Source organism: Pygocentrus nattereri, chromosome 15 (genome assembly GCF_015220715.1).
Source record: "Pygocentrus nattereri isolate fPygNat1 chromosome 15, fPygNat1.pri, whole genome shotgun sequence".
In the NCBI taxonomy this organism is placed as follows: Eukaryota; Metazoa; Chordata; class Actinopteri; order Characiformes; family Serrasalmidae; genus Pygocentrus; species Pygocentrus nattereri.
The window spans coordinates 33,941,263-33,960,459 of record NC_051225.1 but is presented as its reverse complement, the minus strand read 5'-3'; the positions used below and the strand labels follow the sequence as shown (position 1 = coordinate 33,960,459).

The 19,197-nt window shown below is 37.1% G+C and overlaps 1 protein-coding gene across 9 annotated transcripts in view; it reads right to left on the bottom strand.

Annotated features, from left to right (window-relative positions):
• Positions 1–19,197, bottom strand: part of LOC108428485 (A-kinase anchor protein 13) — a 96,724-nt gene that overhangs the window by 8,117 nt on the left and 69,410 nt on the right. For 5 of the 9 annotated variants that reach the window (XM_017699521.2, XM_037545169.1, XM_037545172.1 and 2 more), the window contains 17 exons: positions 17,784–17,845; positions 17,610–17,664; positions 17,342–17,486; positions 16,203–16,309; positions 15,791–15,937; positions 14,712–14,962; positions 14,488–14,613; positions 14,270–14,387; positions 11,013–11,267; positions 9,404–9,480; positions 7,678–7,859; positions 6,577–6,659; positions 5,770–5,937; positions 5,388–5,540; positions 4,172–4,233; positions 3,728–3,772; positions 2,326–2,376 (listed from right to left, as the gene is read on the bottom strand). In XM_017699521.2, coding sequence (XP_017555010.1) covers positions 2,326–2,376; positions 3,728–3,772; positions 4,172–4,233; positions 5,388–5,540; positions 5,770–5,937; positions 6,577–6,659; positions 7,678–7,859; positions 9,404–9,480; positions 11,013–11,267; positions 14,270–14,387; positions 14,488–14,613; positions 14,712–14,962; positions 15,791–15,937; positions 16,203–16,309; positions 17,342–17,486; positions 17,610–17,664; positions 17,784–17,845 — 2,087 coding nt within the window. The remainder of the gene's footprint in view (positions 1–2,325; positions 2,377–3,727; positions 3,773–4,171; positions 4,234–5,387; positions 5,541–5,769; positions 5,938–6,576; positions 6,660–7,677; positions 7,860–9,403; positions 9,481–11,012; positions 11,268–14,269; positions 14,388–14,487; positions 14,614–14,711; positions 14,963–15,790; positions 15,938–16,202; positions 16,310–17,341; positions 17,487–17,609; positions 17,665–17,783; positions 17,846–19,197) is intronic. The other 4 variants (XM_037545168.1, XM_037545174.1, XM_017699522.2 and 1 more) reach the window with 2 other exon arrangements.

Below are 19,197 nucleotides of genomic sequence, written 5' to 3'. Positions count from 1 at the left end.
CCCCCAAAACCAGACTCGTCCATCAGATTGCCAGAGGGAGAAGCATGATTCATCACTCCAGAGAACACGTCTCCACTGCTCTAGAGTCCAGTGGTGGCGCTTTACACTGTATTAGACGCTTTGCATCGCTTGGTGATGTAAGTCTTGGATGCAGCTGCTCAACCATGAAAACCCATTCCATGAAGCTTTCTACGCTGACCACATGAAGTTTGGAGGTCTGTAGCGATTGACTGCAGAAAGTTGGCGTCCTCTGTGCACTATGCGTCTCAGCATCCGCTGACCCCGCTCTGTCATTTTATGTGGCCGACCACTTCGAGGCTGAGCTGCTGTTGTTCCCAATCGCTTCCACTTTGTTATAATACCACTGACAGCTGACTGTGGAATATTTAGTATCGAGGAAATTTCATGAATCAATGAATGCCACCTGTGCATCCTATCATGATACCACACTGGAATTCACTGAGCTCCTGAGAGCAACCCATTCTTTCACTAATATTTGAATACATTTGGCAATATAGTGTATATTGGCTACATATCACTGCTGTCGGAACAAAACCTCTTATCTCCAAAATTGTAACTATACAGGAGAAAGAAAAAACACACTTATCTTTTAATGTAAGTCAATGGAAACAGACTTTTTTCCAAGTTTCATTTCTTTTGATTTAGTCGTCATAAAATTGACAGACAGTAAAAAAGGCAACCTGTCATTTATGTCAAAAACTGAAAAATGGTTTTGTTCCGACAGGGGCGATATGTTGGCTTTAACTGAAAAACGGAAGTAACCTGCTCTGCCTTAAACATTTGAGTTTACTGAACTTCATTTAATGAGTTAAACAAATGTAAAAATTATTACTTTAAACTAATTCTTAACTTACTATTAGAAGTTCAGTAAACAAAGTTTTAAGGCATAAGACATTTTTGAGTTAAAACACTGGATCATTATTTTACTCAGATCCTTGCTTAAGACTATTTAATTCCACAGAGTTTCATTGACGCCACTGTTAGAGGTGACGTAAACAGACATTATGTACAGTACGTACAACATGTAAGGCACGATTTCAAGTTAACATGCAGTCTACATGTCTGTGGTAAGGAACTGTTTGAAATTGCAAAATTAAAACAGCCTGTAATGCAAAGTGAACTGTGGTTAAACTTTTTTCAACAGTGGTTAAACCTTTCATCAAGAAATACAATATTAAATGATAGAAAAAACCTTGATTTAAGTTTTCCAATTACTCAGTTTAAAGTTCTGTCTTTATAACCAACCCAAAGCTTAAACCTTACTTATTATTCATAATCTAAAAGTCTTTTTTTGACATGGTCCACCTGCTGCCTCACAATTAAATTCAATGGCAAATTCTGAACCACTAAATAAATTTAGACATCGGTGGAAACTGTATTTTTAATGTTTTACATCAATTTTTATTGGCTATTTTGATGTTGTAAAAAAACATATACTATTCTGAAACATGGTTGTACACAAACACAACAAAGTCAGTGGATTTACACATTTTATGAACTTTACTAAACATTTAATGGAAACACCACATGATATCTGTAATATATAATCACGAATGATTGTTTTCCATACACTCTGCATCATTCTGTAGTGGGTGTCAGGCCCATATTAAGAACAGATTTCTGTGAGAAAAATTAATGAGATTTCCAAAAAATGCTTCTGTGGTACCCTGTGGTAAAAGAAAAGGTTCCAAAGCCAATAAATTTTGTCATGTGTGCATTTTTTCCCAGAGTGTCACTGCATCCTCTGATTTATGAGGTCATTTAGCAGTCGAAATATGAATGATGGTACATACATGTTATAAGCATGCTAACACTGCTGTATACTGAAATGATGTCACAAAGTGAGACTACTTTTAGCAGCTCAAACCGCAGCCCAAAACTGCCAAAGCATTTAAACTACCGTATTTAACAAAGCATACTGGTTTGTGTGGAGTGGTTTGTTGAGTTCGTCAATTATACGATAAATAAATTCAATGTAAAGTGTGTGTTAGGCTGCATATAGCAATAGTTGTCTTTCAACTCCTTCTAGATGTAGTAATTCAGACAAACCAGCTTTGGAACATTTTAGAATGCAATAGTGGTAGTTTTTAACAACATCATTCATTTTTGTCAAAGAAAACCAGCTTAGATATGGGCATGACACCGACTACAAAATGATGACACAAATTCAGGAGTTTGTTGATGGATGGGGTCGAGGGGGGGTGTAATTACCAAAGCTTCAAATGCAGAAAGGGAAATGTGGGCTCTTGTCTATCAGACTTTCATTAAGACACTTGTGGGTTATATAACAGATTTAGCACAAACCTGCAGTGAGCTGAGGAGATCATGGAGGTGAGTAACACTGCTCAGGACCTGCTGTAGAAAAACAAATGTTATCTTTTAATCCTAATGACATTTATAAGGACACACGCTCCCACTTATATACACTCCTGTGAGATGAAAAAGGGGAACTTGAAGATTCTTAATGTGCTTTCAAATGTAGTGATCTCACTGGGAACAATAATGCTTACATCAGAAACGATGCTTGTTCATGCTATTACTGTTTGGCCCTCTCCCACTCACTGTCCTGTGATCAGCTGTAATCAAGCTAGATCAGTTCAATAACGGTAGGTTTACTTTTTTATGAAAGCTCCTGTGCCATGACTAATAGGCAAGCTAATTCACAGCGGTGCAATTTTAAATCAAACCTGAGAAAGGCACCGCAAGTATGAAATTCTGTCAAACTGCCCTGGGTACATTTTATCTTCATACTTTAACGTCAGTGCTGCTGGGATCGTAAAATAATGAATTATTAATAAATCCTCAATCCTAACTCTTTAAACCAAATTGAGAAATTCTGCGAAGATTCTAAACTTACAGCCCACAGCTGTGGCTTTGCATTTGTGTTCACATAAGCAGAAAATTAGATATTTTATTATGATCTGATTTTGATAAAACTTGTTTATACATTTTTTTTCTCATGAAAAAGAAAATCATTGTTTACATTTTGCTATGATATCTTGTTTTCTTGATGCTCAAATAAAAAAATAGAAGTGCTAGAACTTACTGATGGAGAATATAAATAAAATGTAACTTTGGTACATGGTCCTTCCATTAAAACATATGATAGTGCCTGTTTCTGTATTGACAAATTTATGAGAGCCATAAAATTTCGCAATATGAGGTTCAGCTCAGCCTTTTTGAACCTGAACGGAAATTAGCTCCAGCTAAGTTTGTTAGTTGATTTCTATTCTGTTCGTTTCTGGCTGATTCGAGTTTGTTAGATGTTTTGAGTGAAAAGCTCGCTTAGGTGCAACAGCGAGTTCAGAATTTTCACTCTTCCTCAGCTGCAGATCACATATTATCTTATATACATATCTAATGTGTCCATTTTCTATTTTTGTTTGTGCTAAAGTAGAAATATAGTAACAGTCAGCAAGTTCTTACTTAGCAGCACTGAGTGGAAGGATACAGTTATTGTGAAAAAACACTATCACTTTTAAATGCTTCTCAACCAAGCAAATTATGCCATCTCAACTTACTGCTGCATAATAAACTGTATGTTTAGCACAACGACAATAATAACTCTAAACTTTGGGTCAACACACCAGCCAAGATACACAACCCTGTTCCAATTGCCACTTTCAGTCTGTTAGGCTGCTAAATCCATTGAACCACTAACTACTAAGTTGTCTCATTGGAAGAGAAGCATGCTCGCCAGTGTTACCTCACTGTTCCTCTTCAGCAGCAGCAGCAGGTTGGTGTTTCCCCCCTGTGGAGAAGACAAAGCAGAGAGCATAGCTTAGCTGAGTCCAGCTGTGAGACTCCTTTAATCAGGCTGACTCCCACAGGCGGGTGGCTGCCGGCCTGCCACAGCACTGCTCATTATGAGCACTAAATAACCAGGCTGCAGTGAACACTCTTAATGCATGCTTATTCCTTACTCTTCCTTTACTGAGCTCTTATTCCACTCTGACTCCCTTTAGCTATTAGACCTGACAGGAAAAACAAACAGGAGCAAGGCCGAACAGCTGTGAATGCCACTGTGCATGGATGTGTTTTTGTGTGCTTCTGCAAAATCTGGTTAACCTAGTAGCTGTTGATAAACGAGTGGATGCATGGATTGTGGAGTGAGGGCTGTATGAAAAGGGCAGAGTGAAAAGGTCCTCACCTTCTTCAGAACACCATCAGACTCTGTCCTCCTCAGGTCTTCACCTTCTTCTTTATCTCCGTCTGCAAATACAGGAAAATACAGTGAGAAACTAATTTACCATGAATACTATAATTACACTTAACTATCATATCTTTCAGTTATTAGTCTAAAGACTTGTTATTCAGACTCAGAATCATTTTAATGGGCTTGTACAAACATAGAATTGGTACATGCATAAATGTAGACTTGTTTACTATCAGTGTTCTGAAAACTAATTGTAAATAGGGCTATGATTATCGATTATATTAGCAATCAGTAGTTATTACTATATTATATATTGTTATAATTTATTTTAAAGATTGACCAAGTAATCACAGCAAACACTAAATTGTATTTCATATACATTAATTTTTTAACTATAAACATAAGTGCATGTGTGATATTCTGCGGATGTGGGTTTCCTCTTTTTCTACTGATGCTCATTAAAAGTGACTTGAGTGCTGCTGCTTGTGGAGAATGCCAAGCCTGCTGAATACGGCTTTATAACAAATTGCAAATACAATGTTTATCATTCAAATTGCAAACTAATCACTACTCATTCATATTCATCAAGGACTTGACATTTTTAAAACGAGTAATCCATTGTAAGCAAACAATTGTCACAACCCTAATAGTAAACAAATACTAAAAGTAAACAGATCAAATAAATGCAATATTATATAATATATAACAGCTATTAAGGCTACCACAAAATTTCCACCTGAAGACAATATATTACATGAACACAGTCGTTGCCAAAACTAAGTATACTAAGGTACAAAATATATATCAAATATATAATATATAATTATTCATGTAGAAATGCTGTACACATTTCAAAAAAGCAAATTCAATGCATATTCTTTTCGGTGAGTGCAAGATGTGAAAAAGATACAAGCCAAGAGTTCTGTAAAAGTGTAAATTGGTATTGGTTGGTATTATGAAATTATTATGTATGTTATCGAGTTATGAAACTGATGAACTGAATTGCAGTTTAAGGGCTAAAAGCTCAAGATTCAAACATTTATGGCATTTTTAATTAGATAAATAGATGACAAACATTTGTGCTTGATATTCACTCAGTATTATTCCCCAAACAATGAATATAATTAGCATAAACCTGCAACGAACAAGGCACAGTGATGCAACCAGTAGACAGAGTGAGTGTTAACACAGTGCAGAAACAAGGTCTCACGCTTGGAGATGTTCATCTGGTGGCTGTCGAAGCCTCCGAAGGTTTCAGCTCTGCGAGGTAAACACACAGACACCGTGCTGCCAGGAGCGCTGACCACCTGCTGGCCCACGGCCCCTCCCAGGCTGCTGTTGACCAGCGTCTGCAACATCTCCACTGCCACATGCACAAACCCACACAGGCACGCACGTCACTAACCACATTACATTAAGTGAATTACCAAAGGCTCATGGAGGACATTTAGTTGTGGAAATGAGGTCTAATGAAGCCACAAGGGAGACTGCTTTCATGTAACAAAAACTGCCAACTGATAAATAATGTAGAAGTTACAATTCTAAAATACAGGAACACTTTCTTTGTAAATTATTTATATAGTCCTTGTCACCTTCTTTAATGGCCTCCTTCATGATGGGCTCTCCTCTGGGCACGTCATCATTACAGGCCCTGAACAGCATCTTCTCATCAGGGGAGGTACATTCACACATGTCATGGAACAGCTTAATCTTCTCCTGCAGCAGAGCCAGGATCTGATCATCTTTCCTCCGGAGCATGTCTGGAAAAGGAGGAGAGAGGGGGTGGAGGGGGGTTAGTGACAATAGGATGGGGAGAGAGAGAAGGAGAGATGAAGAAAAAGAAATGAGAAAGAAAAATGGAGAAGGAATATTAAAAACAGAGACAATGAGAAAATGAAGGGGGTTGAGAGAGAGAAAAAGAAAGAGAATGGTGAAAGAGTGAGGGAACAGATAAAAGGAGTGAATGGGATGGGGAGAGAGAAAAGTTAAGAGAGGTGAGAGAAAAAGAAAAGGGGGTAGAAAGAGTGGGAATAGTAAAGAAGGAGAGATGGATAAAAAAGAACAGGTGGGACAGACAAAGAGTGTGAATTAAAAACAGCATTGAATGGGGAGGGAGAGAATGAGAGAGAGAGAGAGAGAGAGAGAGAGGTGACAGAAAGAGATAATGGGGTTGGTGGAGAAAGTTGAGAGAAAAAGAGAGAGGAGGAATAGAAGGAATATGTGGGATAAACCAGTCATTTTAGATCTGTAGCTGGTTTTTCAATCAGCCTTAACGTCTGTCAGTGCCAATACAGGTGAATCAGCACAAACTTTAAAAATCGAAAACACAACAACAATAAGTGAAGAATCAAAACACAAACACCCGCTCGAAATGATCATGGCACTGCTTTGCTTCTCACCTCTCATCTCTTTTGCTTTGGACTCCAGCAGCTTTTTATCCTCCTCTGTCTCACTAGGGATACCTTCATCATCATCCTTTTCTCTGTGAACACAAGCACAGATTAAATCAAACTGCTTGCTTCATGTTCATGTGGCAAGCTACTTTGTTTTGCCAGTAATCCTTTTATCAGATGCAAAAGCATGCAGCCAGTACAGATGGAACGGTATGAAAATGTCCTATCATTATATCAGTGACCAAATTTATTCCAGTTTGTTAAAATATCATGAAAATGTTTAAAAAGCAATAATATGTATTGAAATTGTTCCCTTAAGGTATTATACTGACAGACTCTTAACTTAAGCTTCAGTATTTCTCTATAACTCTTCAGTATAGTTTAATTATTTCTTTATGCTGTTAACTATTTGGTATAGCAACTATTATAACAACTAGATAACGTGCTGCCCAGTACTGTTATTGGTATAAATTGTTATAACATGTCTTGGCATACACTTTTTGAATCAGTAAAGTAAAATAGTAATCATACATGTTTACTGGAATGCTTAAAACGTGAAACAGTATGATCATGATTGTGATTTTGTATATTACTGGTAACCATGCATAGTTGGCAGGTTAGGCAGAAAAAAACATTTTTTGTGCGTACTTCTCACTTACAGTTGTCAGAACAAAACCTTGTATCTCCATTTTTTACGTTTTTCAGTTTTTGATATAATGTGAAAAGGCCTGTTGTCCTTTGCATTGTGTGTAAATTTCATGATGCATAGACCAAAAGAAATGGTCCAAAATTAATTGGAAAAATGTCTGGTTCCTTTGACTGTACATTTACCATTTTGGTAATATGAAGTTTCACTGACAACAGTGTATTATTATGTATTATGGTACAAAAATATTTTTAACATTTTATTTATGAGCATATAAAAGGTTACCCAGGGTCAATGTACAAAGGAAATTAAAGAAAAAAACAAGCTATATATATCAAACATCAAAAAATAAAAAGATAAACAGTAAATAAGGCACTTAAAAGGCACAAAAATACAACAGGATGTTATTTAAACCCCATGCTAATTTCCTTGAAATTAGCCCCAGAGTTTGCTTTACTTACATCGAGTGCATGGCGTCCTGGATGAGCTGCATCCAGGTGTTTCGCTCCTCTCGGGAACTGGCGTGAACTTCCACCATCTCGGGCCGCTCGATGCCCGCTGTGATGAGGAAGAGGCCGCGGTCCTCGTTGGCCACCTCCCTCACTATCAGCTTCTGCAGGGAGATCACAGTGGCACGCTGGTCCTAGAGAGAGAGAGAGAGAGAGAGAGAGAGAGAGAGAGAGAGACAGAGGAGAGGGAGAGGGACAGAGAGACAAAACAGAAAATGGAGGGTGGAGCCAGTGGAAGGTCATGGGAGAGGGAAGAAAGAAAAGGTACACATTGACCATTAAAAGCATGCAACTACACAATTTCCGTTTCTGATCTGTCAACTGAAAGACAAAGCTGTATTGTTATGTTATATATTTTATTCAAGTGGTAATGATGTATGGTAGAGTGGGTCATGCATTAACACACCTACCACATTGTGGTTTTGCTAAATAATCTGAAAATATCTGAGCAACATTGAACAGCAACAGCTGTTTTACATAACATTCTCATCTAGAACGATTTAGCCAAAAGCAGGGTGAGGGTAGAGCTTACAACTTACTAACTGTAACAGACTGAGAGGATAGTTTTAACACGGGCTAAAATACAGTTCTAGTTTCTTAGAACCAGACAACCTTTCTAGCATTAACACAAACATATAGGCATAAATTGAACATAATTAATGTCAATTTCTGGCCACAAAGAAGAAAACAAATAACAGGATGATAAAGCTGAAATAAACGTTATTTACATGACACCTATAACACTTTTTGTTCATGAATCTGTTGAAAAATAAATAAATAAATAAATAAATTTGTATGGGGGATACAGGCTTTTTTCATTGTTTATTCTGGGAGTCTTAGGTGTAATAGCATGTTAAAACTAACCCCGTCATGTGGAGGCAGTACTTTAGCCTGACTACAGACAACAAGTAATATTAAAATAATATTGGTGTGAATCAAATGATTTAATTAGCAAATCTTGACAATATCTGTCCGTTAATTGTGGAGATTTGCAGATGACAATGCTATGGGAAAAAAATAATAAATAATAATAAAAATATTTTGCTTGAACCTTTTTTACTACATAAAAATATGTTAAATTTCTCAATTTTTGGTTGTTCCCTGCACACACAGATTTAAAATCAAGCAAATTCTCAGCATTACTCTTTTTCAGTGTGGGACAACATAGGAATAACCAAGAAGCATCCAAAGCAAATTAAATAGGTATTTTCGCATGATTGCAAAAAATTACAGCATAATTAGTAAGAATCCCGGTTTGCTTTTATAGTTGTTAGCAAAAGATGTTACCATGTATACTTCATGAGAACTTTTTTTTTAAACAATCCACATCTTCTATCTGACAGGCAAAGGAACTGTGCAAAGCAGGGAAATTCCTTCAGTTGTACAGAGCCATTTTGGCAATAAATCAGATACACTGAAGCTCTAAAAAATATCACTGCAGTTGACAGAGGCATGAAAAAAGAAAACACAGCAAAAGCTTGTATAACTGCTGGATTGCTCTCACTCTGCCAAGAGCCTCACAAAGTCAGCGTCTTTATTGAAACTAGCAACCTGAGTACACAGCTTAACTACGTGACTGGGTAAATTCTACAACATACAAATGCTGAAGCTGCACCAGTGGGGCATCAAAAGGGAACATTTCTTGTAAATAATGTAAGCCAAAGAGCTAATAACGTACCAGAGAGGCGAACACGTATTTTTGGTCCTTCTCTTGCAAGAAAACCAAGACATCAGAGAGAAGTAGCGCTTGAACATCTGTGGAAAGGCAAATCAGAAAACAGATACATGTTTGATAAAAATACTGCATTACTGCATCTACTGCTTTGATAAGCTCTTCAAAATGTAATAACTATATTGAACTACTAAAATCCGTGTGGACCAAATTTTCTGACCATTAGATTTTCAATCAGACATGTACTGAGTGGTGTAGGAACACAGCCTTCCAGAAAGATGTTGTTCTTTTTATGTTTGAACCAATTTTAATAATGAATTCAACAAATATCAACATGTATGTAATCTCCTAATCTCTTTCCATTGGTCAGAAAAAAATGTATAACTGTAAATGAGATTCTAGCATGCAGTCCACTTGCTGCAATCCCTCTACAGTATAAAACCTCTTGAACAAATCTTTTTTGTTTTTGAACAAATTGTCTTTTTTTTCTTCTTCTTTTTTTTATACTTTTTTCTGACACAAAGATCCATTTTGGTCACTTTCAGCTTTGATATTTGGCCTCAATTTCTCTGGAACACTGTGGACCTGATTGTTCTCAATCACAGAAAGCTGTCGAGATAAAGAAATATAATATGAAAGTAGCTTGAGACATTAATAATTGCACCGCCAGGTTTCCTCTGTTACAAAGCAGGATTTGGGTTACTGCAAATATGTCTGGCTTTTATGTCCCACTTTGTGAGTATATAACACTTTTGACTCATTTTATCCAGAGCAGAGTACCATATGTGTTTTACTCAGTCAATTTTCCTAGCTAATTTAAATCAGAATCTTCATCTCCCATATAGACACACACAGTCACTTTGTGACAGCACACTGACGCTGCTCATAGCAATGAAAAGTATGGGGACCCTGATGATCTCTGAGAGTTAGTTGGCTGAATTTACTGGGCCTTTTTTTGACCTAAATCTGGGCTCTTCCACTTCACTTTCGAACAATTTCCAAATAATTTTCACCCATTTTAAGAAAACTGCAATGTGTTTGATTGCATATGTCCTGTGCTCAAAGGAAACAATGCATGTCAACCTTTCTGTCCCTGGACACTGCTTTTCTGCTTCTGTTGTTACTTAGATGTTCAAATGTATCAAATAGGGAGGCGGCACTGGGCCAATTAATATTGGCAATTAATAATAAGTAACCGAAACTTTTTTTTTACAGGCAATAATCAGAAAGAGAACTGATTCTAAATTGTAGATTCTGGAATAGGCTTAATTTAATTTTAAAAAGCTTGAAACAGTTTTTTAAACAGTAATTTTAAAAAGCTTAAAAAATACTATTAAGCAACATTTCCATCTAATGTTTTATCATCTTCTACTGTTAGTGACCAAGAATTATTATCACAAAAGATAGTTACAGGGCATTAATAAGCCTTCAGGCTACAGTCTTTGGCGATGTAATCCATAATCATGACTTTTTTAACAAGAGCACATTGTGCTAATTACTTCTATAATAAACATCACCCAGCCCTCTGTCCAAACATATATATGTCAGGAACAACTTTTTTCTTTTTTACACCACAGAAGTGAAGCACAAAAACCTGAAAGAATAGGCCTTTTACCCTTTAGCCTGCCTGCAGTGCTTTTCAACTGCAGTGGGCCGTCGTGCAGGAGCTTTCTGCCTCGTATGAGGTCCTCTCGAGCAAACATCTGACCACTCTTCATGCGCATAATGGACTTGCCATCTGTTCGGTTATAGATCTCCTTCAGTCTCCTCTTCTTTTCATGCTCATTCACTTTACTGTCCACGGCAACTATTACCTCTTTGACGAGTTGCAGAGCTTGGCTCAGGTCCTCATAGTCCTCTTCGTTCTCTGCTTATGCATGCACACACACAGTCATAGACACACAGACAACACAAGGTGAATGATACTAAATAAATAAATAAATAAATACAACGACACACACATACACGCATATATAACAAGGTGACTGATCAAAAGTCCCTTCAAACAAGTAACAAGCCTGTTTTGTTTCAGTCTAAACAGGTTTTGACTAGACTAAGCTCCCCAGAAAAATATAAGCCTCTTTTTTCAAGCTGTCTTTGAAGGCGAGGAAGTTGTTTTCAGCAAACTCCTTCCCTTAAATCTCACTTTGCTTTTGTCTAGTGGCGTGTCAGGAACTTGACCAAAAACCCTTTAAGCCGTCCTACTTAACATACAGCAACACTTGGATGCGGTTTGCAGCAAATGTGTGGTGTATACACACAGCACCTCATATGGGCAGCAGCGGGCCTGTCCATAAGGGAGGCATGTTTACAGAGGGAGAATTACAGTGACATTATTTAAACACAGACAGTTGAGTGGGCTCTGAGATGAGTACTCAATATCTGGCCAATATTCAGGTCTCTAATGCCTGCTTGAGAATTAGACCATTTTCACACTTGAGGCTTTTTCTCGACCAAAGGCTATGTGCAGTGAGATTTTGGTACTTTTGGTCAAGCGTAAAAACTCTTTTTGGATTTGGGTGCAGTTCATTCAATCTAAAGTCCTATGCAAATGTTTTGGTGCCCCTGGTCAAGTTACGTTTTGTTGATTTTCTAAGTGAAAATAACTTCTTCTCTACAGAGAACACATTTTTGCACATTTTATTACACAATTACTGTTTATTTGCTGATTTTAACATATTGGCCTGTGCAAAGTTATGGCACATTTTGAAATATTGCTTTTACAATATTTAAATCCAGCAAATAAACAAATATATGCACTAAATTTGCAGAAAAATGTAAGTGTGTTCCCTGTAAAGGGAGGCGTTCACTTGTGTTACACTTAGAAAACCGACAAAACGTGTCATACTGGACACAACTTTATCTCAGGTTCACCCATAAACAGTCCATCACACTGCATTTGAAAGCCATAGAGACTGTTTCATTTATTACTTGTTTAAAGTTGTTTTATGTGTAGTTAGAGAGGAGAACCATGTCACCTCCTTCTTTCTATCTGACTTGATATAAATATCTATAAATGCCCTCTTTTTACTGTGACAAAGATTTTGGTGGTTTGGGACACATCTCTTAGGTCTTTTATGGGCATCTCATCAAGCTGACTTTAGAGCACTTACCAATAAGCAATATCCAGGACCTAAATGAAGTAACTGAGGAGTTAGCAGACATTTAATTCTTATTATTATATATGTAAAAATACGAACATATATATATATACATATACATATACTATACTAATATAAAATACCAATACACATACAAATACATCTACAATCCATACTGATATATAGAATATTAATATTAATAGTAATTCTGGCCTAAACAAGAGTTTCAAATTATTTGCCATGTTATGCAGTATTCTGAAGTGCTTTTATGTTTTAATTTATCAAAGTTCTCTCATTAAAATACACAGCATATGTTATGCAAATACATCATACAACCATTGGTAGTCCTTGTGGTGTCAGCCAATCCTGACTGCTATATGGTAAAAAATACCATCAAGCATTAGTCTAACTCTTACCTCAACCATCAAATACAAAAACAGTGATTTTATTTTCATTCAGCACAAAAACGAACATCAGAAATACATTTTCTGCTAGTGTCTCAACATCATTGCTTTAATTGCTTTAGAGACGAGCCGAGTACAATGCCTCTGTCTAAGGTGACTAGCAGTGAAACTTGTTTTCTATGATTATTAAATATCAACAACAGCTGCACACAAAATAAAACATACTCTTTACATGTTTAAGTAAAATTTGTTCACTGCCAGATGAGGATCTAATTGATCCTTTTCATGGTGGCTTAAACTGGGTATTATTTGTATGTTGATGTTCATTGGCTCCAAGATTTAAATATACCCTGAAAGCAGATTGGAATGTTATTATTACTTTGTTTTCATTTAATCATAAAATTAGATGTATGTTGTTTGGTTTATACTCAGTTGGCTTTCGGTTGTGATTCTGAATAAGTTTTAGAGAAAAACAGATGGAGAATAACCTCAGCATTGTTCACTTCCAAAAGACTACTGCAAAGTTGGACTAAGAATACAATATAATAAATTACTACAAACTACAACTACAAACTACAATCAATGAAATTCCATTTTTTTGTCTGCTTATTCTTAAATTATGATCAAAAAATATTAATCTGGTCTTAGTCTTGACTCTACAATTACAAGGAACAATTACAAAGTCTCTGTCTACATTTAGACTTGATGTGTCCACGGTTTGGTCTTGATTACCTCTGATGGTCTTGACTAAAACACTAGTTTCAGCCAGAGAAAGTTTTTCACATCCCACCACTGCCCCCCTGCTCCCTGTTCTATTTCTGTTCATCCTATGGAGTCCAGCCATCTAGCTTAAAGCTGAAACCCACAACTTGAGCCCAAGGTTTTAGACTTCTCTCCCTTACTGCACTCACACAATCTTCTCTCAGGTGTGTCCAAACAATTATTTTATTTCTGTAGATGTGCAATCCAGTATAAAAGAATTACCCTAATGTTTTATTCTTCCGTAAATGGATAACATCCCAATTAAGTACAATTTGTTTTATTAAATGTAGAGAGCTGAGAGCACTGCACAAAACACACTTCTGATGATTGCCTGTCAAGTGGGAGAGGTGCGTTATTTGTAGGTATTTTAGCATGAGATAACACCACATATCCAGAAACAACCACTGTTCATTGTGGTTTGAGTGTTTGTATGTGACGTATAGGATTGTGCCATCAATCCAGAGTTCGAAAGAAATTCTCTTTCAAGCAAACCTGTGATGATGTCAACTTCCCCAAAATGAGCCCAGAATCAATCCTGGATGCAGACTTGAGTACTGAGACTCGTGCATGAAAGTGCCCTTAGGCTCTGTGATAAAGATTCTTACCTTTAGTGTGCTGTAGAATCCTCTGCATCAGGACTGGGTACTTTGTTATTCTCTGCGTGACTAATAATATGCATTCTGGGATACCCAGCCGCCGGACAATGTTGCTGCTCATCTTTTTCTGAAAGATCAGGTTAAAACAGGTTACAGGATTGCATGAAGCTGCATGAGTTAAAAATAAGAGGTAAAAATAAATAAATGTGAAATTGTAAGTGCGTTACTTTGATAAAAGCCTGGAAGCGCTTGTCTTTGGCATGTAGCTCCTTGTAGAAGTTAACCGCTTCGTTGTGCCGACTGCAGAACTTGCCGTAAACTTTCTTCATGCTTTCAGCTCTGGACCCTGAGAACTAATTAAATTGAATGATTGTGAAATTGTGAGGTCAGGGATTTACATCATTATCACAAATATAAATTAAATATCACCAGATCGTCTGTCCCTACTCACCTGGTTCACGAGAACATCCCCTATCCTGTTGATAACAAAGCCACCGTCGGTATTCTCCTGCTTGGCCTCCTTCTTCCTTTCCAGCAGGCTGCTGAAGAAGACTGTGTGAAGTTCCAGCAGGTCGTCAAGCATGGGGAACACCTTTTCTACCGTCTGGGGCTCCAACTGCACCTCCTTCAACAAGCCCTTACCGTACACATCCGCCATTATCCGCAACGTCCGCACATGGTGCATTTCCGTTTGGATCAGCTCTGGAAAAAGAGAGTGGTTGTAGTTATGATTAATAGTTGATCTAGTATACCTTGTTTATCTTTCTCATTACAACCAGTAAATAATGGTTCCAGACAGAGCAGCTGAGAAGAACAACATATTCAGCTGAAACTGAGCGTTAGATTAGTGCTGGAGGACATATTCAGGTCATATTTTGATCTTTTTTACATTTGTATATTTATATACATAAAAAAACAGGAGTATCATGTTTTGAATGTTTTCAAAGAAAGCAGGACCCTTTAACCCCAGTCACACACAAATGCCTTAATACTACAATATTGTGCAAAAGTCATAGAAATATTTATTACATTTCCAGTCAAAGCCACAGCCATTTAGTATTAAATATTAATTCATTTTTTAGAGTCTGAAATAAATGAAGCATATATTTAATAGAAAGAGCACAGAAGCTCTTCAAAGAAATCTGCAGGGATATTTTTTCACATGTCCACAAGTTCAATCATAGAAGCTGGTTGTACTTTCTTCTTCTCACAATCCAAGTAATCCCAAACACATTCAATGATATTGAGGTCTGGACTCTGAGGCTGTCACTCCTTCGTTCTGACAACACCAGCAGCTTCTTTGATTTATGTTGCAAATGTTCTTTTTTTGTCTTTTTTGTCCTCTGCAAGTGGATTATCTAATATCTAATCTCCTCAGAAATATTTAATTAAAAATGAATGTCTTGCCTTTTGCACAGTTTTGTATACCTAAAATGTTCCAGAAATGAAGGATGGCAGTTTAAAACTGTTAGTTACAGATTTCACTCGATTGATTCAGATATTAAAATTAACATTCATAAATGACCTTACCATAAATGACATCCTGTCTCTTAATGACATCCTTCTTTAGTTGTTTCAGGTATTTCTTGTCCATAGTGAAGCTCCAGGAGTCGGCCTCTAGCCCTTTAGCATCTGCCTCATACTCTCCCATCAGCTGCCCATCAATCATCTCTGTTCCTATGAAAAAATAGAGCAAAACAAAACATGAAACTCCGGTTTAATAAGTGTTTAACATAAAGCTCGCTATGGTGAATCAGAAACAAACAGCAGATGTCACAAAGAGCTCGCAGCCTGCTCTTCTCAATTGCCTGGTCAAACAGATTTTCAGGCATCAGCTTGTTTGAAGTCTGCACCTGCTGTCCAGCTGTTGGGAAGATAAGTGGAAGCTACAGGAAACAGAAACAGATCCAGTGGCTGTTCAAGAGGAAATGAGGTTGCTCACCTTCATCTATCAGAGACTCAGTGGACTCGTTGACCTTGTTGGCTTTGTGCAAAGAGTCGGTGGACTGGGACAGATATCTCAGGCCCTTTATGGACATCTCATCAAATCTGGAGGAAGATGAAGACAGAGTTGTGCTAATGAGCATGCAGTTACTTATAAGCAGACCCAGTACCCAACTGAACTCTAAGGAGTTAACAGGCATCTATCTTTATGATCTTTAATATGGCTGCACAAGTGGACAAAATACCATTTTGTACTTATGAATTACTGAATTATGATTGTGATCTATGAAAGGGTAATTCTGGCTACTAGAGTAAACTAGAGTTTATTATGCTATTTGTACTGTTATTCAGTATTCCACAGCAGAGCGTTATATCCCTCAGCCTCCTTGGTTTGACAGAATTAAAGATTTTGTATCATTTTGCATGATTCAATGTTCTCTCACTACATAACACAGCATGCATTACAGAAATGCATCACACAGTCATTGGCAGTCCCTAGGTTGTTAACTAATTCTCATTGCTAACCTGATTTACAGGCTATTAAATGCAATCAAGCTAGCATTAATATAATGTTTACCTCAGTTATTGAATAAAATCATAAAGGAAACAGCAATTCTATCTTAATTTAGCACAAAAGGTTGGTTTGTTAACCTCATCTGACAAGTCATTTCTTTCATTAGAGTAAACCATTCGCTCCATTGCAATGATGATTTGAAGACAGTTACTAGTTACCTAGTTCCGGAGTCTTCAAAATCCACCTCAAAAGCAGTAGCTTTCCTCTTATCTTCAACATACATACAATTATAGAGACTACACCAGCACCACTGCTGGATAAGCATGTTTACAGATGTAGTGAAGGTTACATTTTTTTTCTGGCCAGAGTTTTCCTCAAATGTGATAAGGCTACAGACTGGCTTGTATCATTTCAATGTCAATGTCAATGTAAATTAAATCAATGTCACCTGATATAGATGCTATATAAACTTGACATCAAAGCTACAATAATACTAAGTGTGAATGTTTGTGTAGGTCTATGTCAGCTGTCGTGAAAACTTTATGTATATGATGTGTAGCCTTATTAATGCTGCCTTACAGTGATGATACCACATTTTTAAATGAAGGATATTAGAAACTCACACAGCAATGTTGCTGATTGACATGCTTTTGGAGAGGTTGCTACTGTTGAAAGGCATGATGCTCGTGTGTCTCCGGGGGGTGATCACTAAAGAGTGGTCATCTGGAGACAAGATGGCTGACCAGGGCCTCTCCCGTGGCGCAGACGCTACACAGAGCAACACACACAAGATTAAAATGTAATGCCCAATTTGGTAGAGTATCCGTATCTGCACCAAACTGTGCACCGTGCCACTTGGTTTGGACGAAAAGAAACCACAAGCTCACATACTTTTTGCTCTTAAAGTGACTCCAGGCATGGTGGTCGACTCTGGCATGAGAAACTGCTGTTTTTGAAATTGGAAAGAGGACAGAGAAAAAGCAATTTCACCCAAAAATGGTACTTGAAGCATTTTTGTGGTCTGGAATTAAGAAATCCATTCAGAAAAAAACGAACAAATTCTACCTTTCCCTTGGTACACGCAGGGATGTTGTCTCTGCAGCTCTTGTGAACACAGACACTGCAACCTAAAACAAGAGCAATACTTTATACCACCAGACCTTCATGGACAGATACAATTTGACTCATTTACTTTGACAAATATTCCATGAAAATCTATCAGTGGTGTGAACTAGCCATAGGAGTGCTGAGCTAATGATAGTTTCTTCACCTACTGACCACGTTCTACAAGAGAGAAGATCCAGAAGAGATTCTCTCTCAGAGAGAGAGACCCTAATAGGAGCTATTTACTTAAATCATAGTCCTTGGCTTCCTATTTTGGCTCAAAGTCAAAGTGGTAAAATCAGTGCCAGCCAGGAAACTCCACCAAGCACACAAATAAAACCCTAACTGCAACTCCCGCAAGCTGAGGCAGTTGGGAATCTGGCTGAAACAGTTGTAATATCAGCTACTTTTAACAGAAAATCATCTGTTATTGCAAGTTTAATATGTACAGTGCTGTGTGAAAGTCAGAGACCTTTCACCCTTTAATTTATTTCATTTCCAGTCAATGCAGTGCAAGTTACTCATTTTTCAGGAGATATTTCTGAGTGCATTAGCTATGAAGATAACCCACTTGCATAAGCAAGGAGAAAGTCAAAGGAAAATAAGTAAAAACAGGAGTTTTCAAAACTGGAGTTAAAAAAATTTTTAAAACATGTAGAGAAAATGAGACTTCGACGAGACCAAGCACAATCTGGAAGACCAAAACTGTCCCCATCAGATAAACATAGATAAAGAAATAAAAAAACATGCTGTTGTTCTCAGAACAATGAGCTGACCATCCCAAAGTCCAGACCTCAACATCACTAAACGTGTTTGGGATTATTTGGATTGTGAGAAGCAAAAAACTCAATCAACTTCTAAGACTGAACTTTGGAGGTATGGAAATAAATTCTTGCAGATTTCTTTGAAAAACTGAAAGCGAGTCGCCTGAAAAGAATGGAAGCTGTAATAAAGGTATTAGATATTGAAAAACATATTTAGTTGTTGAGGCTTCTGTGTGATTTTCTGTTAAATACATAATTTATTGCTTTTTGTCCTGATCCTGAAAAGTGAATAATACATTTGTACTTAATGGTTGTTTTGACTGGAAAAATAAATGAAGGATGGTCATTTGCACAGTACTGTATGAGTGTTCAACAAACATAAATTATTCTGACTGTAAAAGACAAATGTTTTGAAATATTTGAGGTTTCTCCAAGAATGGTTCATAAATTTGAAAACCCACTCACTTTTTGAACAAAAGAAAGAAAGAAAGAATGAAAGCCAGAAAGAACTGGAAGGTCATTTTACAGTTATATCTAGCAAGCTGTAAAGTTCCATATATCTATATATTACCAGCAATACGGTCAGAAATTCTAACATTGCCAGCTTGACT